Source organism: Lissotriton vulgaris, unplaced genomic scaffold (genome assembly GCF_964263255.1).
Source record: "Lissotriton vulgaris unplaced genomic scaffold, aLisVul1.2 SCAFFOLD_4727, whole genome shotgun sequence".
Lineage (NCBI taxonomy): Eukaryota > Metazoa > Chordata > Amphibia > Caudata > Salamandridae > Lissotriton > Lissotriton vulgaris.
Genome location: NW_028242741.1, coordinates 105,739 through 129,033, shown reverse-complemented (window position 1 = coordinate 129,033; position 23,295 = coordinate 105,739). Strand labels below are relative to the sequence as shown.

Genomic DNA, 23,295 nt, shown 5'->3' with positions numbered 1-23,295 from the left:
AGATGAAGATTAAGGTCACCCAATATGCTAAAATTGGCTGTCTGAAGTGCAAGAGTGGGAATGGTCAGCGTTAGGGATTCTTTAAAAGAGCTCGCCGGTCCGGGAGGTCGGTAGATGAGAAGCCCCGAAAAAGTAAAGTGGTCTGATATTCTGATCTTAAATAGGGTGCATTCACAGTCTGATATAGTAAAGGGGGGAGAGTGCAGGAGTAAGTTGTTTTAAATATCACAGCTAACCCACCTCGCCTACCTATGGGTCTGTTCTGAGAGGACATCGAAAATCCTGACGGAAGGGCCAGGGTTGTAATGGCCGTCGAGTCACTGGTTAACCAGGTCTCGGTTAGAAAGAGTAGATCTGGTGACTGGTCTATAAGGAGGTCAAATACCTCTTCGTGGTGTTTTACCAGAGACCTACAGTTCAGACTGTATACGTTCAGTTTGGTGGTTATCGGGGGCTCTGATAGAATCTGGGTAGTCTCCGTGGCCCTGAACCCACATTTATACTCGGGGTATAAACTGAATGTCTCCAAAACTCAGTTGATTCATTCTGAAGTGGGTCGACCAAAAGATATACATTTTTCTCCAGATGCTCTCTATTTGGGTATTAAAATATCAGCAAAAATAGATGACATAGTGCGGCTGAATGTAGATCCTATTCTAGATTCAGTAAATAGAACGCTGGAAAGGCTAAATAATCTTCATTTATCTTTATACGGTCGTAGCAATGTTTTAAAAATGTTAATTTTTCCGAAATTTTTGTATTTATTTCGTACTATCCCTCTGCTTTTTCCAATTTCTATTTTTTCTTAGAATTGATAGACTTGCCTGACTCCGTGTGAGGCGGCCGCTCCACCCTCCCTCCTGGATCCATAGCGCTGCTTGTGGTATCATAGCGCTGCTCCCCCACCTCTGGCATAATTGATATTTCACTTATTGGATCTGCACCCGCTCTGTCTGCGTAGCGCCCAGCATTACTCTGCTTGAACTGTGATTTCTACGTGAACTGTGATTTATACGCATTGTTTAGCCTGATTTGCATATCGCATTGAGGAAAGCTGTGCATTGCTTTCACTTAATTGAAACTGTTATTGTGCCCGTGTTCCAGCGCCAGCTCGCATTTCCCGGTCCTGTTGTTATCTCCCCGTCCATTTTGTTGTGCCTGCAGCCCGTCCCTCCCCCTAAGCTCCCGCCTCCCAGCTCCCCCTCCCACCCACGAGATACCAGGAACGTCTCAGCTGAGGAACCTCCGTGACTTGCCTGACTCCGTGTGAGGCGGCCGCTCCACCCTCCCTCCTGGATCCAAGACCAACTCCACATCTACTAACACCAAACAGAGATCGGACACCAACCACCTTAAATGCATCCTTCTCAACACCCGCTCGGTCCACAAACACGCCATCGACCTTTGGATCCTACTAGACACCATTTCTCCAGACGTCGCCTTCCTAACAGAAACTTGGATGAACGCCTCATCAGCTCCAGACATCACCATAGCCATCCCGGAAGACTACAAGATCATCCGAAAGGACCGCACCAAGCAAACAGGAGGAGGCATCGCCATCGTCCATAAAAATTCCATCCGCATCTCAACCAGCGCAGACGTCAACCTCGCTAGCGCAGAACACCTTCACTTCCAGATCCACATCGACCCCAAGACCACACTCAGAGGCACTCTCCTCTACAGACCACCAGGACCCCGTGCACAATTCTGTGAAGACATCACTGACTTCATCACCCCCCACGCCCTCCCCTCCGAGGACTACATCCTACTGGGAGACCTCAACTTTCACCTGGAAAAGAACAACGACAGCAACACCACCACCCTTCTGGACAACCTCGCCAACCTCGGACTCAAACAACTAGTTAACACCCCCACCCACTACGCAGGACACACACTCGACCCTATCTTCACCTCCAGCAAGCACATCTCCTTCAATCGCACCACAGCTCTCCATTGGACGGACCACAGCTGTGTTCACTTCACCTACAAAAAGACCACAACCCACAACCACCCTCAACCCACTCTGCGAAGAAACTGGAACAAAATCACCACCGAACAGATCTCCACATCGCTTCTTCAAAACCCCCCAGCCTATTCGTCGAACCCTAACCAAGCAGCCATCAACCTCACACAATGGCTAACCCACAGCGCCGACAACCTAGCACCCTTGAAAAAACACCAAATCAAACTAGGAAACAAAAACGCCCCCTGGTTCAATGATAAGCTTAAGAAATCCAAGAAACTCTGTCGCTCCCTCGAGAAGGCCTGGAAAAAAGACCCAAACACCAGCACCAGGGACGCCTTCAAAAACGCCACCCGCATACACCACCAACTGATCCGGACAACCAAGAAAGCCGCTTTCAAAGACCGACTAGACAACAACGCACACAACAGCAAGGAATTATTCAACATCGTCAAAGAGTTTACTAACCCCTCCGCCTACTCCAACGACATCACTCCCTCTCAAACCCTTTGCGACTCCTTAGCCTCGTTCTTCTACAACAAAATAGTCAAGTCAAGTCAAGTCAGAGAATTTATATAGCGCACTACATACCCAGAGGGTTTCAAGGCGCTTAGAAAGGGGAGGAGGATTACTTGTCAAATATCCACGTTTTAAGTTGCTTTCTGAATGCAAGGTGGTTCTGAGTGAGGCGAAGGTAACCGGGGAGTGAGTTCCATGTTTTAGCAGCCAGGTATGAGAAGGATCTGCCTCCCATGGTGGTCTTGTTGATGCGAGGTACAGTGGCGAGGGCTTGGCTGGAAGAACGTAGTTGGCGGAAGGGGGTGTAGAAGGACAGTCGTGAGTTGAGGCATTCTGTTCCGATGTCGTAGAGTCATTTGTGTGCGTGGGTTAGCAGTCGGAAAGTGATCCTCTTATTGACGGGCAGCCAGTGGAGGTTTTTAAGGTGACCAGAGATGTGTTCATTGCGTGGGATGTCCAATATGATCCTGGCTGAGGCGTTTTGGATTTGTTGGAGTTTTTTCTGGAGTTTAGCGGTAGTGCCTGCGTAGAGGGTGTTTCCGTAGTCCAGTCGGCTTGTGACCAGAGCATGGGTGACTGTTTTCCTTGTTTCGGTGGGGATCCAGCGAAATGTTTTTCTGAGCATGCGAAGGATGTTGAAGCAGGAAGAGGATACGGCGCTGACTTGTCTGTTCATTGAGAGTGAAGAATCCAGGATGACGCCTAGGTTCCGTGCGTTGTCAGTCGGGATGGGTGCTTTTCCGAGGGCTTCAGGCCACCAGGAGTCGTCCCATGCAGAGGGGGAAGTACCTAAGATGAGGACTTCAGTTTTGTCTGAGTTCAGTTTCAGATGGCTTTGTTTCATCCATTCGGCAACTTCTTTCATTCCTTCGTGTAGATTAGTTTTGGCGGTGCTGGGGTCATTGGTGAGAGAAAGGATTAGTTGAGTGTCATCAGCGTAAGAGATGATGTTGAGGTTGTGTTGGCGGGCGATGGCCGCGAGGGGGCTCATGTATACGTTGAAGAGGGTGGGGCTGAGTGAGGATCCTTGTGGTACGCCACAGATGACTTCAGTGGCCTCGGACTTGAAAGGTGGGAGGCGGACTCTCTGGGTTCTTCCGGTGAGGAACGAGGTGATCCATTCAAGTGCTTTTCCTTGGATTCCGATGTTATTGAGGCGTTGTAAAAGGGTGCTGTGGCAGACTGTGTCGAATGCTGCAGAGAGGTCGAGGAGGATGAGGGCGACTGTGTCTCCATTGTCCAGTAGAGTTCGAATGTCGTCTGTTGCTGCGATGAGGGCGGTCTCAGTGCTGTGTTTTGCTCGGAAGCCAGATTGTGAGGAGTCGAGGGATTTGTTGGCTTCGAGGAAGGCGGCGAGCTGGTTGTTGACAGCTTTCTCGATGACTTTGGCCGGGAATGGAAGGAGCGAGATGGGGCGGTAATTTTTGAGTTCGGTGGGGTCCGCTGTGGGTTTTTTCAGAAGGGCGCTGAGTTCAGCGTGTTTCCAGTCTTCCGGGAAGGTGGCGGAGTTGAAGGAGCAGTTGATGACGTCTCGGAGGTGCGGTGCTATGACGGAGTCTGCTTTGTTGAAGATGTGGTGAGGACATGGGTCTGTGGGAGATCCTGAGTGGATGGAGTTCATTAGGCGGATGGTGTCCTCAGTGGAGATTGGGTTCCAGTCGTTAAGGGTGTTCAAGGGGGGAGAATGTTCAGCAGATGGTTGGGTGGGTTGGTTTCCGGGTTGGTTGTCGAAGCTGTTGTGGATGTCTGCAATCTTGTTGTGGAAGAATGAGGCTAGGGAGTCGCAGAGGGCTTGAGAGGGGGTGATGTCGTTGGAGTTGGCCGAGGGATTGGAAAATTCCTTGACGATGTTGAAAAGTTCCTTGCTGTTGTGGGCGTTGTTGTCAAGTCGATCCTTGAATGCTGTTTTCTTGGCCTTTCGGATTAGTTGGTGGTGAGTGCGGGTGGCGTTTTTGAAGGCGTCCCTGGTGCTGGTGTTTGGGTCTTTTTTCCAGGCCTTTTCAAGGGAGCGGCAGAATTTCTTGGACTTCTTAAGATCATCGTTGAACCATGAGGCCTTTTTGCTGCCAGGTTTGCTTTGACGTTTTTTCAGTGGTGCTAAGGTGTCGGCGGTGTTGGATAACCATAGGGTGAGGTTGGCGGCGGCTTCGTTTGCGTTAGAAGAGTGGGCTGGGGTGTTTAGAAGGAGCGATGCGGAGATCTGGTCCGTGGTGATTTTGTTCCAGTTTCTTTGCAGGGTTGGTTGGGGGTGGTTGGTGGGTTTTGGCTTGTTGTAGGTGAAGTGAACGCAGCTGTGGTCAGTCCAGAGGAGATCCGTAGTGTGGCTGAAGGAGACATGATTGCTGGAGGTGAAGATGGGGTCGAGTGTGTGACCCGCGATGTGGGTGGGGGAAGTGACCAGTTGTTTAAGTCCGAGGTTGGCGAGGTTGTCTAAGAGGGTGGCGGTGTTGTGGTCGTTGATCTTTTCAAGGTGAAAGTTGAGGTCTCCCAGAAGGATGTATTCTTTGGAGGGGAGCGCGTGTGGAGTGATGAAGTCCATGATGTCTTCACTGAATTTTGCGCGGGGTCCTGGTGGTCTGTAGAGGAGGGTGCCTCTGAGTGTGGTCTTGGGGTCGATGTGGATCTGGAAGTGAAGGTGTTCGGAGTTGGCGAGGTTGGCGTCAGAGCTGGTTGAGATGCGGATTGATTTCTTATGGACGATAGCGATTCCTCCTCCTGTGTGGCTGGTACGGTCTTTGCGAGTGATCTTATAATCATCGGGGATGGCAATGGTGATGTCTGGTGCGGAGGAAGCGTTCATCCATGTTTCCGTTAGGAAGGCGATGTCTGGAGAGATGGTGTCTAGTAGATTCCATAGGTCAATGGCGTGTCTGTGGACCGAGCGGGTGTTGAGAAGGATGCATTGTAGGTGGTTGGGGTCGAGAGTCTGTGTTGTGGTCGTAGTGGAGATGTTGTCGGTGCCGAAGAATTTGCAGGAGTAGCAAGAGAAAGGTCCATGGGTGTGTCCAGGGGCGGCTTGGACGCAGTTGGGGGCGCGACCGGGGTTAAGGGCTAGGAGGGTGGCGGCATCGTAGGTGATGCGGGAGGGCTGGGCAGCGCGAGGGGCAGGGGGTATGGCGCTGGGCGCGGTCCAGGCGCGGACGGTCGTAGACGGGCTTACATTTGGCGCACCTTCGGCGCGGGTTGGGCGCGGACGCTGCGCGTGAACGCTGAGCGCGGGAGTAACTGTCATATATGGATGGTGGAGGGGGAGGGGCGAGGGCGTCTCAGCTGGGAGGCGGGGCGGGCTTCTGACGACGACAACAACAAACAAAATGGAGGCGGAGGGGGGAGCACAGCAAACACGCAAAGCAGAGTCAAATAAACCCTAAATGCTGATTTAAAATGCAAGTAAGCGCAGCGACGATCAGGCAGGTAGCAGGCACAAACAATAATGCAGTTGTGTGAGTCAAAGCGGCACAGCGCGCAAACAGTCTTGATTCAGCTAAATAAAACAATCAAAAGTGCAAGTGAGCTCAGCGGCGATCAGGCAGGCAGCAGGCACAAATAGGTAGCAGTTCTTGAAAGCAAAGCGCCACAACAATACCAGATATCACAGAAGGACACTGGGGAGCGACCACTCAGCTCGAGGGAGAGGAGCGAGTCACGGCGTCTTCAGGTAGTGAAGCGCTGTTCTAGTAAGTGGGAGGGCGTCTCAGCTGGGAGGCGGGGCGGGCTTCTGACGACGACAACAACAAACAAAATGGAGGCGGAGGGGGGAGCACAGCAAACACGCAAAGCAGAGTCAAATAAACCCTAAATGCTGAATTAAAATGCAAGTAAGCGCAGCGACGATCAGGCAGGTAGCAGGCACAAACAATAATGCAGTTGTGTGAGTCAAAGCGGCACAGCGCGCAAACAGTCTTGATTCAGCTAAATAAAACAATCAAAAGTGCAAGTGAGCTCAGCGGCGATCAGGCAGGCAGCAGGCACAAATAGGTAGCAGAAATAGATAGCAGACATCCACAACAGCTTCAACAACCAACCCGAAGTCCAACCCACCCAACCTTCTGCCGAACCTTCACCCCCCTTGAACATCCTTAATGACTGGAACCCAATCACCACTGAGGACACCATCCGCCTGATGAACTCCATCCACTCAGGATCCCCCACAGACCCATGCCCTCACCACATCTTCAACAAAGCGGACTCCATAATAGCACCACACCTCCGAGACGTCATCAACTGCTCCCTCAACTCCGCCACCTTCCCGGAAAGTTGGAAACACGCCGAACTCAGCGCCCTTCTAAAAAAAAACACAGCTGACCCCACCGAACTCAAAAACTACCGCCCCATCTCGCTCCTTCCTTTCCCGGCCAAAGTCATCGAGAAAGCAATCAACAACCAGCTCGCCGCCTTCCTCGAAACCAACAATTCCCTCGACTCCTCACAGTCCGGCTTCCGAGCCAAGCACAGCACTGAGACTGCTCTCATCGCAGCAACAGACGATATTCGAAAACTACTGGACAATGGAGACACAGTCGCCCTCATCCTCCTTGACCTCTCCGCAGCCTTCGACACAGTCTGTCACAGCACCCTGTTACAACGCCTCAGAAGCATCGGAATACAAGGAAAAGCTCTGGAATGGATCACCTCGTTCCTTGCCAGAAGAACTCAGAGAGTCCGCCTTCCACCGTTCAAATCAGAAGCCTCTGAAGTCATCTGTGGCGTGCCACAAGGATCCTCACTCAGCCCCACCCTCTTCAACGTATACATGAGCCCCCTCGCGACCATCGCTCGCCAACACAACCTCAACATCATCTCCTACGCTGATGACACTCAACTGATCCTCTCACTCACCAATGACCCTAACACCGCCAAAACCAACCTACATCAAGGAATGAAAGAAGTAGCAGAGTGGATGAAGCTCAGCCGTCTGAAACTGAATTCCGACAAAACAGAAGTCCTTATCTTAGGTACCTCCCCCTCCGCATGGGACGACTCTTGGTGGCCAGCGGCCCTTGGAAAAGCACCCATCCCGACGGACCACGCACGGAACCTGGGCGTCATCCTGGACTCCTCACTCTCGATGACCAGACAAGTCAACGCCGTTTCATCTTCTTGCTTCAACATTCTTCGCATGCTCAAAAAAACATTTCGCTGGATCCCCACCGAAACTAGAAAAACGGTCACCCACGCACTGGTCACAAGCCGCCTGGACTACGGAAACACCCTTTACGCGGGCACCACCGCAAAACTGCAGAAAAAACTCTAACGCATCCAGAACGCATCAGCCAGAGTAATACTAGGCATCCCGCGTAAGGATCACATTTCTAATCACCTGAAAGACCTCCATTGGCTCCCTGTCAATAAGAGGATTACATTCCGCCTCCTCACCCACGCACACAAAGCACTCTACGAACTTGGACCCGAATGCCTCAACACGCGAGTCTCCTTCTACACCCCCCCACGCCAGCTACGCTCTTCCAACCAAGCCCTTGCTGCTCTTCCACGCATCAACAAAACCACCATGGGAGGAAGATCCTTCTCCTACCTGGCGGCTAAAACCTGGAATTCTCTCCCCATTCACCTCCGCCTCACTCAAAACCACCTAGCATTCAGAAAGCAACTTAAAACTTGGATATTCGACAAGTAACTCCCCTCCCTCCTCAAGCGCCTTGAGACCCTCCGGGTATGTAGCGCGCTATACAAATTATTTGACTTGACTTGACTTGACTTTGTTCTAGGTTTCTTTTGAGCTATCATAGGTCTAGGAGAGCAATGAAATGGTGTATACTCCGTAGAGCTAGGGGAGGTTGGGGGATCCCAAATTTCTGGTTGCATTATTGGGCGGTAATGTTGAAATGTTACCTTCAGGATGTAAATATTGAAGAATCCGTTAGCCCCTCAATCTATGAAATGGTATTGGGTAAGGAGGCCAGCCAATGCTTAGTGAGAATAATTGAGCCCAGTTATTACAAAAAAACAAAATTTTAAATTTTGATGACGGCTTTTCGAATCTGGAAACAAACAAAAAATAAAAAGGTGTAGTCGCAGCAGGGAATGTTCGAAAGCAGTGGGAATAGTGAAGGTTAGTCATGAATACGAGTGTTTTTCACTCCCCATCTTGTGCAAAGTGCCAGTGGGTGGGTCAGTTCAAGACTAAGGGCCAGATGTAGGTAATCCAGATTTACCGATTCTAAAATACTGAATTTTACCGATTCGGTATTTTAGAATCGGTAAATGGGATGTTGGTATTCATTCGGTAAGTATTACCGGATCGGTAAGATTCTGTAAATACAATACTGATTCGGTAAAAGGGGGAACACATTGAAGGGTGGCAGGGTGTCACTTTGACACCCTGTTGCACCCCTGAATAGTGTATGGGTGCATATGTGGCACACATACATGCCCTAAGGGCATGTATGTCTGCCACATGGCACTGTAATAATTTGCAAAAAATTGCTTCTTTTGGGGTTGTTGATATTTACCACCAACTTGTAGTTGGTGGTAAATAACAAATCCTAAAATGGGAAAAGCACTCATTTGAGTGCTCCCTACATTAAGGTTTCGGTAATTTACTGAATCGGTATTTAAGAATTTGGTAATTTACCGATTCCTTAAATTACCGATTCGGTAAATGATTGAATCCTTAAATTAGGCCCCTACATCTGAAAAGCCTAATACCGGTCGGTAACGGCCAAAATTATGTAATTTCGGCCATTACCGACCTGTATTAGGCTACCTACATCTGGCCCTTAGTTATTTTTTTTTAACCTAGCTACCTCATTACTCTTGGCATTCGCCCTTCTTTCAACAGACATGTATCGGAGCCTGCTGCGTGCTTAAGGATCACACCACAGGCTGCGTACGTACATAAGAATCATAAGTGTTTGTTTTATTAAACATCATTTTCTTCTGCTATTGTGTTGTACAAACTGTGAAGAGTTAATTTTTTTTAATCGGGGCTGCATTGTGACAGGCGTTACCAAACCAGAAACAACCTTTGTCTGCAATTGTTTAAGCAGTTCTTAGTTCATTAATTATTAACTTCTTTCGAGTGGTAGATGTATTCAACTTTGGTCTGTGAAATATAAAACGTGTCTTTGTAACTGCCCCGCAATGACGTTGGGAATAACATCAATTCATCAGAAAAACTTTTCATTCATTGGCTAGGATTTTGTTTTCTCACACCGAGGCTCATCTAAAAGGTGAGTGAATGGGAACTGTCAGGCCTCGGTTTTTTAAAATCATGTTTTTAAAATATTTTCTTCTGTTCGATATTGCTCTGTCTTTGAATTTGCCCCCATGCTTGTCTATGCACACTGGAAGCTATTGAACATGGACTCTACAGGTATCACTTGTTATAATGTAGTATGTGGAGTCTGTCTCTGTGTAGCGTGTGGTAGTAGCAGAAGGCCTTATCTTAATGTAGGGTGGGTGTGGTATGTCCGTGTTTTGGTGCAGGGCGTCAGCAGGAATAACGAATATGAGGCAGGAGTCCGAATAGTGGGATTACACTCTCAAATTTGCTTGAAAATGCACCATTTGCACCCCCCATAGGTGGTTCAGTCTCGCTCGCTCGCCACAGTGAAGTACAACAATTGTTTTATGCCTCACCACTTCCAAATGTCACCAGCCGCCACTGAGAGAAGGCCCAGGTACTTCTAGTTTTGAAAAGTTTCCTGCACGGGATGTTTAGATACAGTGGTTGAATTAAACCTTGGAGCAGCACTTGTAGTGTTGACTTCTGGAGTCTTGTAGTGTGTGCTGAATGTGGTAGGACTGTCTCAATGCTCTACGGAGCTCAGAAAATCCAGACTCTCCTTCATCTCAGAGCTTGAGCTCTGTGGCTTGACCAGTAAAACTCCAATAAAGAAGATGACCTAGACCAGTTCTACCTCTCCTGACCTTTGAACTGATCATTGAGGAAAGAAGCCCTTGTCTGGAAAGCAGATCTACACAAGGCACAGCTGAGAGAAGACCCTGCCTGGGAGGAAGATCTGCACAAGACGCAGCTGACAGAAGCCCCTGCCTGGGAGGAAGATCTGTACAGGGCACTGCTGACAGCAGTCCTGCCTGGGAGGAAGATCTGCACAGGGCGCAGCTGACAGAGGAACTGCCTGGAAGGAAGATCTGCACAAGACGCAGTTGACAGAAGCCCTGTCTGGAAGGAAGATTTGCACAAGGCCCTGCTGACAGAAGCCCCTACCTGTAAGGAAGATCTGCATGAGGCACAGCTGGCAGAAGTCCTGCCTGGGAGGAAGATCTGCATAGAGCTCAGCTGTCAAAAGTCTGGCCTGGGAGGAAGATCTGCACAAAGTGCAGCTGACAGAAGTCCTGCCTGGAAGGAAGATCTGCACGAGGCACAGCTGACAGAAGTCCTGCCTGGAAGGAAGATATGCACAAGGCGCAGATGAGAGACGTCCTGCCTGGAAGAAAGATCTGCACTAGGCGCAGCTGACAGAATTCCTGCCTGGAAGGAAGATCTGCACAAGACGCAGCTGACAGAAGTCCTGCCTGGAAGGAAGATGTTATAAATAAAAGCTACGTAGTCCATATACTTTCTTGATGCTCCTTTATTCAGGTAAGATGGTAAGTCAAGTAGTAGAAGGCGAAATCCCACCAGGAGTGGCCTCCTGCCACTCAGCCCACATTCAACTGCCAGACATCCACACAGAACATTCTAACAGGCTCTTGCATCACACATTCTACGCTGGGCAGCAGGGACAAGTATAACACATCTCCCTTCTTTAATTTGACGAACGAGAGATATGAATAGAAATTGCAGAGAGTAAGTGAGATAACAAGTCACATGACGCAATTTCAACATAAATGTAAAATCAGATAAGATTAGCAATTTTAACATCTTCACAAACCAATCACGCAAACTAATAAATAACATTCACACCACCTTCTCTCTTCCTTAAACAAACATTACTCACACAACGAAATAACCAACACACTATCACGCCCACGCATCACATACTCAACCCAGAAACTAAACAAACCAACAGGCCAGGTCAGTAAGAGGCAAAAAGGTCCCAACTCACGGCGTAACAGTACAACACTTAGATAAGAGACAACCTTCACATCACTAATGTCAAATATAAAGTCTAGTAAGCAACCAAAAATGGAGCTCCAAGCTCCCACATATTCCACGTAAAAGTGAAAACATCCAGAAGTGGAACTCCAAGCCCCCTCAAATTCCATGTAAATATCTAAAAGTGGAACTCCAAGCTCCCTCAAACTCCATGAGAATATTTAAAAGTGGAACTCCAAGCTCCCTCAAACTCCATGAGAATATTTAAAAGTAGAACTCCAAGCTCCCTCAAACTCCATGAAAATATTTAAAAGTGAAACTCCAACCACTCCATGAATTAACTGTCACCACAGGACAAAATACACCAACAATATGACCTCCCCAAGGATGAGCACTCAGCGTAACATACATGAGTCCAGACCTTACACTCTAATTTAAACTTAAACCCACACACAAAATAACATTACAATGACCAGCAAAAATAATGTTATAAACAGTCTCGTGGTCTGATGAGCGATCTCTCACCCGAGGTCTTCATAGAAGTAGAGATGTCTGTCCTTAATCTGCCGGTATCTGTAAACTCCTTGCAATGTCCAGTCGGTATCTGAGCACAAGCCATATGAAAACGAACAAACTCCAAAGTTTGCGACATCTCCCAAAAACGGCTTGCATGTTTTAAAAGGGTTACTTTCTGCCAGTCCTTTGTGCTGCAATGTTCAATGCATATCCCAAAAGCCTTGTATCTGCCGCGAAAGAACATTCCCATGGTGATGATTACACAGACTGTAAAGACTAATGCGATGCAATGCGACGTCGGTACCAAAATGGTGGCACGCATACCACGTCGCATCGGGTGGCTCTCGGCACGCAAGTGCCTGACAAATGTGAGAAATCGTCATTGGCATCGCCAGCCTCCCACAACGTCAGAACGAAGACAAAAGGTAGATTCCAAGCGCATTACATTGCTCGCGCTGTGTTTAAAAATAGGATGACAGTTGAAGTGCGAAGTACTGCGCACCTTAAAATAAAAAGTATCAACCTCTGTGTCATAAACCAATGTTTATTTAGAACTTAATTCCAGCGCTGGTTGTCCACATATCCAATTGTGTGCCGCCTCCCGGTATCCGGTTTCAAGTCCATAAATCCACTACATCCAGATAAGTTGTGACACGCAGGGTGAAAATTCTTTAAAACATTGGGCAACTCATTTGTTCTCCGTGACTCAGATAAACGTTGATGAAAGCACACATGCTGGCAGCAGGCTCTCACCTCGACACAGCTCAGATTACACGAGCTGATCTAATTCCAGTAATCAAAGGCCTCTCTTCTCTCAGCTCCTCTCTGCCGCATCGCACTTCTATCTGCTGCTCCCAGTAACAGCTTGCCGCTCCACTCCTCAGCACAGCTCCAGTTCAAACACGAGCAGGCAGCAGAAAATGACACAACTTCTCTAATTATAACGCCAATAAAGATGACTTCACCTTAAACATGTATGTACCACAGCTACTTTGAACATGATCAGGAATGGTATTTACAACTATCTGGGATGTCCATGGGCAACTGCGCTGCTCCAACATATGCTAATGCCTACATGAAACAATATGAGGACAATAACATCTATGGAGAAATGAATTGGACAAACAATCTGAAATTATATGTCCGATAAATTGATGATTTATTCATTATCTGGAAAGATACCAAACAAAACCTTGAACAATCTGTGATGAAATTGAACACTATTGATGACAGAATCAAACTGACTTGGGAAATCAACCACACATCTATTACATTTTTAGATGTCCTAATCACTATAACCCCCAAGGGTTTTACAACTGACCTACATCGCAAAGCCACTGATCGTAATAATACACCTCATTTTTCAAGCTTTCACCAAAGTGCACTCAAAAGACATTTACAAATGCTTCGTGCCAAAAGAATTACTTCTAATCTGAACTTGGCGGAAGAACGTATTTAAGAAATGGGTAAGAGATTTAGCAACAGAGGGTACCCCAGCAAGATTGTGGAAGAAGCAAAAACTCGTGTAGCTTTGATCTCAAGAGATGACACATTAAAAAGAAGAACCAAGACTGAAGACACCAGAATGGTGTTTGTATCAAAATTATCTACTACGAGCAAAATATTCAAGAAGATCATATTAAAACACTGGCCAATCTTGAGGATGGAGCCCGACTTTCAAGGTATATTTGAGACACCACCTGTGTTTGCATACACCAGGCATGCAAATATTCAAGAAATTCTCAACAAAGAACCAAGTGAAAAAATGGAATATAAAGGCACTCGAGCTTGTCTGAAAAGCAGCAATTTCAATAATGTCATCAAAGGTAACGTGGTTACACATCCCATGAAGGGGCATGCCATCAATCTTAAGGTGAACGCAACCTGTGATTCTGCCAACCTAATCTATCTAGTGAAGTGTCCATGTGGCAAGATATACATTGGCAAAACTGAAAGGAAAATAAAAGTGCGCCTCAATGAACATAAATCGAACATAAGAACCTACAATGAAAAATCAAACATTGCTGTACACTTCATGGAATCTAAACACAACATTTCCCAATTGAAATTTATGGTTCTTGAAATCATCAAAAAACGAGAAGGCATAGACAACAACAAACATTTGTTACAACGTGAGATTGCATGGATCTATAAATTGCAATCAATGAAGCCGTTTGGACTTAGCCCTTTCGATGCTGTTGACGGAACGGTTCCGTCATGCACGTCGGTTGAGCTGTGCGGATGACGGAACCGTTCCGTCATGACTCCGCCCGTGCAAGGCGGAGTCAGCATGGGCGGGGAATTCGCGCCGCACGGAAGCGGTTAATGACCGGCTTGAATTCAGTTGTTTTATTTAGCCACCCTTGGTGGTGGTTTTCTGATGCTACATGTCCTTACTGTGTGGTTTACACCGCAGATTACTATTCATGCCTATTTACTGACACATTTAATCATGGCCGCCACACTTGGTTGCAGTACACATTTGCCCACATGCATCAAACTACTTTTTTGCGATTCCTAATTTGCGAAATTTACCGAATCGCAAATTACGAATCGCAAAATGGTATGCATCATTTTTTTCGCAATTTTTTTGCGATTCGGTAAAAATCGCTATTTTTACCGAATCGCATAAAAAAATGCGAATTTCAAATTGCGAATTCGCAATTCCCATTCATTCCTATGGGCCAAAATGCCCATAGGAATGAATGGGAATTGCGAATTCGCAATTTGAAATCGCAATTCATCAATCCATTTCAAGGGTGGAGAGGGGGGTCCGAATGACCCCCCCCCTGCACCCATGAAATGCACTTTTACCTATAAGTTACATACACACATGTCCTAAGGACATGTGTGTCTGTAACTTAACAGTTTAAAAAATGCATTTTTGTGCATTTTTAAACAATTTCGCAAATTACCACGAGGTTCAACCTCGTGGTAATTTGCACTTGCAATCTTTAAAATCGCAAATTGTATAAGAATGATGCATTGCATTTAAGGAATCGCAAAATTGCGATTCCTTAAATGCAATCGCATTTTAGAAAATCTCAAAATTAGCGATTTTCAACAGAAACAAATGATGCATCTCAAAAAACATTTTTGGAATCGCAAACGGCCGATTTTAAGGAATCGCACCGTTTGCGACTCCAAAAATGCTTGATGCATGTGGGCAATTGTCCTTTTATTTTCCTTTTTCTATTTTCACTCGTCACACCCCACGTGACTGTAGCAGCCGATTCGCGCTACTTTTCCTTTGCTATCGGCACTCCCCAAACACTCGCAAACATTGGAGATCACCCATTTGGAACTCCAAGTAAGTTTGGTTCCCCCTTGCATAATACGCATGGGTGACTTTCACTGTTATAAATTATCCACACGATTTTTAGAGGCGATGTTAATCGTTACGGTTAAATCAAACCACCGGATTTAATATACAGCCTTACACACTCTCACCGAGCACAGCCCCTAGTTGTTCATTACACTGGATACTCTCTCGCTGAGCACAATTAGTTAAATGCTACCCACCACTGCATTGAAGATTACGCTGCTACCTACGACATGTTTAATTATTTATTTATAAGCATGAGCACAAAATCCGTTCCGCTCGCGGATTTTGCGGATTTTCGGTAAATTCGCGATCCGCGAACTCCCGCGAATTTACCGAAAATTCGCAAATCCGCGAGTGGCGGATCTGGGGGGCAAAAGTTCAAGCCTTCAAGCTTGAAGTTGTTGTAACTATTTTAGGATGGCGCCGGCAAGCTGCCAGCGCCATCCTAAAATAGTTACTAACTTAGCTTCAACAGGAAGCACTAATAGATAAAATAAAGCAGGTGCACGAGCACCTGCTTTATTTTATCTACTAGTGCTTCCTGATGAAGCAAATTTAGTAACTATTTTAGGATGGCGCTGGCAGCTTGCCGGCGCCATCCTAAAATAGTTACAGGATGATGGACAGCTCACTCAAGGGACCCCTGCGCACATCGGTGCGATTGCATAGTAACACACACATGGTCGCTGGAACTAGTTGAAGCTCAAATTCAGTGACTCATTCATCAGCCCAAAAACAATCTGGAGCGTCGTCGAGGCTGGGCAGGTGTGCCTTCTTCCCAAATCTACCGTCGAAAATCAGCTGTGATGCTGGATAGAGGCCTTTGAATCCTTGACTTTCACGAGCGCAATCCTCGTGCTGTTCCTGTGACCAGGAGCTTCTTTCTCTTCATCTGCTGCTCTGATCGGTCTCTGACCATTTATACACACAAGAGGCACTTGAACTCGCACAGAAGACCCCACCATTTAAAAAATCAGCGAATCCGCAAATTCGCAAATTTGCGGATCCGCGAATACGCAAATCCGCAAATTCGCGAATCGCGAAGTCGCAAAATTCGCCCATGCTTATTTATTTAGAGCTATGATTTCATGCTAATATAAGTTGTTAGATGTTTTATGTGTCAATCCGATGGTTACAAGAATGTTGATTGCCATATCCTGATGTTTCAGGGCTCCATGATAAAGGGCCAAGATGCCCGAAATGCATTGGAGTATTTATTAATGCATATTTTGAGATAACGACCTTGAATCATGCATCGTGATGAAATATACGAAAAGCTTGATATGAATTGAAATATCAGTCTTGGAAAAATAAAGAAATCTTTGAAACTTTCGAAAACTTAAAAGGAAACTTTTTGGAGTCTTTTTATTAAGAACCCATGGTGTGCCCATTTCAGGGATGCTCTCACATATAGGTGGTTGCACAGTTTGGTACGTCACAAAGGTGGCACAAAATGGTGGAAAATCTTTTTTTCCTAATTTACTTTCCAGCGCTAAACTTGTTTTGCGCTGGAAATAACGTAAAAGTAATGTGACACTGCGCATAGCATTGTTTCGCATTACTTTGTGCCATGGGGGCCTGCCAAGGGAGGGTGCATGGGCGTTCCCATGCAAACACCCAAGATATATCACGCTAAACCCAATTTATCAAATACAGTAGATAGGCTTTAGTGTGATGAAACTGCACCCTTTTAAACTAGGTGCAAGGAAGGAGAAATGCTTTCATTTCTCCTTCCTTTTCTGACTTTGCATATGTGCTGCACTATTCAACACGCATACAAAGTGGGAAAAGCTTTTCCTCATGTCTGGCATAGTATTTTGTACAGGAAGGCTGTCCTTCCTGTACAAAACCTATGCTGGACTCACACACACACTCTCACGCTCTGGAGCTAAGGTGTGTGCATGGCGCAGGGCCACTGTAATCGGTGCCAGAGCAAGGGAAAAGGAAGGAGAGAGCCATATCTTTGAAAATATGGTACTTTCCTGCTCCCTCCCTGTCGCGCAACGCAGCGCAGCCTCATGGGGGGTGGAGGGGGGTTGCGCTGCATTGCGTGGAGATTTGGTAAATATCCTCGAAATGTCTTTTACAACCAGTTAAACATTGTGAATTCTCATTCCATTATGTTTCAACTTAGTAATTTTAAATATCTTTACATCCGAACAGAAAGCAAGCCTTGAATGTATGAAGAAGCTAATGCTGTAAATCTTCAATAATAGCAGAAATAATGAGCTACAGTATTCAGGAAAACATCAGCGCAGTCGGCGACAGAGGAACCTGCACACAAACTGACAGTAACTGGATGAAGCAGTCAAGGGCAGTTCGGTGGATGTAAGAGTCTGAGCTGTGCACCTCCACGACACAAGACGAAGAAATGACCTTAGGAAAATTAAGGCAACAACAATAACAAACCGCCTGCTGTATAAACCAATGTCCAATACCAACTTTGATTATGGTATCGGTATGATGTGATTACAACCATCATTCAGTGCTCTGGGTGGATTGTAAACTCTTTCTGGCCAAACCACAGCAACCGGAGAAAAGCACAACAGAGTGAAGCCAGACAACTGACGGCTAAAGGAAATATAAGTTCTTATATCTACAAAACAAAAGGCTGTTCCAATTTGCACCGGCCGGAAGGAAGATACAACTTTACCCGCAAGCGTGCATAGCCATAATCCAATCTAGAGGCACAATCGGCTACAAAGACACCTTCTACGTATTAGGAGTGTGGCAAATATTTGGTGGCTATTGCATTTTATTGTTAAAACAGAAATCAAACGTGCAAAATACAGCACACATTTAAAGTGTGTGAGAAAAACACAAGTACTTAATCAGCCATATTGGCCCATCAGGAAATGCAGTCATGGGATGTAGACAAATATATACCCGACCCACAGACCGTAACCAAGAAAGAAGAATCATACACCTGCAGCAAGAGCTTTAGTTTGTCATCACAACTCAAGCTTCATCAGCACACGTACACAGGACAAAAACCATTCAAGTGCAGTGAATGTGTAAAGAGCTTTAGTACGTTATCAGAACTACAAATACACCAGCGAACACACACAGGAGAAAAGTCATTCAAGTGCAGTGAATGTGCAAAGTGCTTTAGACACGTATCAACCCTCCAAACACATCAGCGAACGCACACAGGGGAAAAGCCATTCAACTGCAGTGAATGTGGGAAGAGCTTTAGTCGATTATCAGGCCTACACATTCATCAGCGAACACACACGGGGGAAAAACCCTATCATTGTTGTGAATGTGACAGTAGTTTTAGTTACTCTTCAGCATTAAGGTCTCATCAGCGAACTCACACAGGAGAAAAGCCATTCAAGTGCAATGAATGTGGGAAGAGCTGTGGTCAGTTATCAGACCTAAAAAGTCACCAGCGGACACACACGGGGGAAAAACCCTTTCATTGTAGTGAATGTGACAGTAGTTTTCACAGCTCTTCAGCATTAAGGTATCATCAGGGAACTCACACAGGAGAAAAACCATTCAAGTGCAATGAATGTGTAAAGAGCTTTAGTCACTTATCAAACCTCCAAACACATCAGCGAATACACACAGGGGAAAAACCATTCAAGTGCAGTGAATGTGCAAAGTGCTTTAATCGATTATCAAACCTCCAAACACATCAGCAAACTCACACAGGAGAAAAACCATTCAAGTGCAATGAATGTGTAAAGAGCTTTAGTCAGTTATCAGAACTACAAATACACCAGCGAACACATACAGGGGAAAAGCCATACCATTGCAGTGAATGTGACAGTGCATTTATTGACTCTTCACCATTAAGGATTCATCAGCGAATACACACAGGGGAAAAAACATTCAGGTGTAGTGAATGTGCGATGTACTTTAGACACTTATCAAGCCTTCAGAGACATAATCAAACACACACAGGGGAAAAGCCATTCAACTGCAGTGAATGTGGGAAGCGCTTTAGTCAATTATCAGTGCTAAAAAGTCATCAGCGAACACATACGGGTAACAAACCCTATCATTGTAGTGAATGTGAGAGTAGTTTTAGTTACTCTTCAGCATTAAGGTATCATCAGCAAACTCACACAGGAGAAAAACCATTCAAGTGCAATGAATGTGGGAAGAGCTTTAGTCAATTATCAGACCTACAAAGACATCAGCGAATACACAAAGGGGAAAAACCATTCAAGTGCAATGAATGTGGGAAGAGCTTTAGTCAATTATCAGACCTACAAAGACATCAGCGAATACACACAGGGGAAAAACCATATGATTGCTGTGAATGTTTGAAGAGCTTTAGTCGGTTATCAACCCTACGAAAACATCAACAAACACACACAGGGGGAAAGCCACTCAAGTGCAATGAATGTGGGAAGAGCTTTAGTCTACTATTAGAGCTACAAAGTCATCAACAAACACACAGGGAGAAAACATATAAGGGCACTGAAAGTGAGAAGGGCTTTTGTCAATTTCCGATCCCACACAGCCCTCAGTGAATAAACTCCTTAATTTAACTCACATGGAAATAATGCTAGAGATGCAGAGATTCCGGAAAGAACTTAAGAACATCAAAAATAATATTGACCCATATAAGGACATAGACAAGAGCTGAACAGTGCAGTTATTGTGAGAGGAATGAATTACAGAAAAAGATAAAATTCTAATTATGTGGAACATTGAAATACCGGATGATAGAAGACCCGACTAGCAGTAAAGAAGAAAAACAGATAACAGTATTTGCAGAGTTATAAAAGTGTGTGTTTACAGTGATTGTTCACTTCCGTTTACATAGCAAAGCGACATGATGTATCAGGATACATAGTGGGAGCTGAGCACAATGTGGACTAAAAGAAAAGAAACATTGTTGATTTTTATTTGGTGAAGAAGAGATACAAAGAAAAACATTAAATCGCACCTGACCACACTACCTGTAAAAGCAACACTGAGCAATACTAGGACTAACAACGGTATTTCCAGCTAACTTGTCGGATTAGTAATAAAACCTATGAACTCAAAACACCCAGAGTGGACATGTTGTCAGGGCTCTGGAGATGGGAAGCTTCATTGAAAAAATGTATGAATTACTATTAACACATGCCACTGCAGTACATGTAATGAACTAAAGTGAAGCACAGGTGTTCAAGAAATAACCTATTTTTAGATATAAAAGAGCATATACCTTGTTTTTAAGTAACGTTTGCTGCATCTTTTACAGACTGCTATCGGTTGATGAATCAGCTTGTGCCTTGGGCCTTATAGCTAAGTGGGACCCGTGGCTCCTCTCCGACTTGGCTCTCTCTATTAATTCAGTGTCTTGCCAAACTCTACTTTTTACCAGAATTGAACCACTGTAAGCAGCAGACTCTGAAGAATGTGGTGAAATAGCGAAAACCCACATCAAAAGCATATATGTACAAGGACAATCAGTTGCACTGACAGCAACTCGTCTTCCACACTGATTGTCCCTTGTTCTCAAATGTTCTGAAGAATTTGTTGTATGAATGCCAGAAGTGGCAGTGACATTCATGAAGCTAAAGCTAACAGGAGTGTGTGGGAGATAGAGAGGGGGCGAGATAAAGAGAATGAGAGACACAAAGAAAGGGGGAGAAAAAGAAAGAGAGAAACGGAAGGAGGGGGAATGGCAGGGGACTTGTATTCACCTTAAAATTGAAGAAGCAGCCAAATACATGTCAATGTGTGACATCAACAGAGAAACGGGCTGAATACCTGTGAATTTATATATTTATTTTTAATACTTATAGACCCATGTCATGCCAATGAACAGGGCACAAGTAAGGAAAATAGTGATGGAACCCATTATCATATGCAAATCGCAATGGCGTCACATGTAGTGATGTCACAAGAAGTGATGTCGGGCCTCATAATAATTTTCACGGAAAAGGTCGACGGCCTGTTTTAAAAACAAAAAACAAGAAACATAAAATAATGTAAAAAGAAGTTTTGGGTTTCAGTGTATTATACATCATGTGTTTTTCCCACTTTTAGTTTGTAACTAAACTCGGAAATGACTGAAAGTGTAAATATTTTTGAACAGATATGTGAAACTTGGAAATTAAATTTTTAAACAGTTTTCAGTGAATAAATAAAATTTGCTTTTAATTTGCGCTTGTTTCCTGATGTTATTCTTTATCCAGCCCCTAAGCCCCAAAGTGTTTCACATTTACAATGTATTAAGCAATAAAAGGGCTAATTTTGTCAAGTTCTCTGTCTCTCTCTTGCGCCACTTACACAAACTAACACTCAGAGGCCTGTGTCTGCAGTGCTGGGGCACAAAGTAACAATTACCAGTTGCAGACTAAGGATCTAGGTGGAACTGAGTCCCGTTTCTAGATAATAGTGGGGGGACCCCTTAAACTGCGGCTAACCCTCCCCCCCCGACTTGTGCCGTGCTGATTAAGCAATAGTGAAATTGAGTAATTTATGATGAATTGAAATGGGAGAAGAGAAGAAGAGAGCGTGGTGCAGGATATATTAAAGAAAATGAAAAAAAGCGACACAAGACTTTACCTTGTTCTGTGTACTAGCACTTTATGTAAGCAAGTTGTGCTGTGCGTTGTGAACAGGCTGTCACCCCCTTTGTATGTAAATGAGCTTCTGTGACCAGACACCCCAGGCTCCCATCTCTTCTAGCGCGGATGATAATGTGAGCACTGTAAGGTAATCACAAACTAGGGCTTTATTGAGAAACAATCGGCTTCCAGGTCCCACAGCTGTGGTTATGTAGTTCTTTATTAGTTTTTTTTAATTTACTTTAATTTGCAGCAATTCTCCAGGTTACTTTTTCTCAGTATTACGCTTCAGGTCGATCATAGCTCTCCATCAGTTAAATGTGAGGTTTGATGTAGGATTTGTTGTAAGTGTTCCTAGACCATGTTCCAATCCCTTTGTCCTCGATTTGTCGGCATGGGTTTTGTCCACACACTGGTCTCGGATGGGCCTTCTCAAGGTAGAAGGCGCTGTAATAGGAATAATAAATCAGACATATATGAAATTGTATGTAAACAAATGTGTGCCTTTCAGTTATCAGGCACCACCAGACTCACATCTACACATGGAATTGAGCACCAAACTAAAGTGACTCCTCCCTGAATAAATATGTGCCATTAGTAATCGGGCTGATCGTTCTACTGATGCTCACAGCAAATATAAGTTCTGGCATTGTGCACATTGGCCTAAATTTTAGTTGGTGAAGTTTCACGCAGTTCCGCTGATGCGCACAGCTTATAAGGTTTGTGGATATTGTGCACTGTACGCAGATCACTGAAGATCACCCTTAAGTAGTAACTAGGTGAAAACATAGCTCGTACATCATGCAAAATGTCACTGCCCCTCCCTTCTTGTTGACATCTCCAGAAGTTCCTCCTCTCTCGTGGAAGAAGGTTTCCACACATTATGCTCGTGTCTGTGGCACTTAAGCGCAGAGAGGAAAGCCTCATTGTTAATGCATTGTTTGGGCTCTGAGGGACAAGAATTCTTTGAACACCTTCCTGAACTCTCTGATAGTGACTCCGACACTCTTAATGAATACGAGATCTGCTTCAAAAAGTTGGACTTGCACCACCTCCCCAAGGTGAGTACAGTCCTTGAACAATATCACTTCGGGAGAAGGATGCAAAGGCAGGATGAGTCGGTCGAACAGTACATAACTACCTTGCGCAAATTGGCTTCCACGTGCAATTTTGGTGCCGCTTTAGAGGATCGCTTAAGAGATTAGTTCATGTTAGGATGCACCCTCGACAAAACAAGACATGCCCTGTGGTAAAAAGACACACCATCTCTTCAAGAAGTGCTGACCATAGCCAAAAGTCATGGGCATTCAAAAGTGTGTGTTGATATTATACGCAAAGACAGTACAGGTGATAAAAAGGAGAACAGTAATGTCAAGGTGGTGGTGGATAGATTTGTTAAACCCAAATTGAGCACCACTTCAAAGCCCTTTAA

General features: G+C 45.3%; 1 protein-coding gene across 1 annotated transcript; it reads left to right on the top strand.

Annotated features, from left to right (window-relative positions):
• Positions 1 to 18,200: 18,200 nt before the first annotated feature.
• LOC147668855 (uncharacterized) lies at positions 18,201 to 19,927 on the top strand. Its single transcript, XM_086948396.1, has one exon. The coding sequence runs from the start codon at positions 18,201 to 18,203 to the stop codon at positions 19,827 to 19,829; it is 1,629 nt and encodes a 542-aa protein (XP_086804522.1). The 3' UTR covers positions 19,830 to 19,927.
• Positions 19,928 to 23,295: the final 3,368 nt, after the last annotated feature.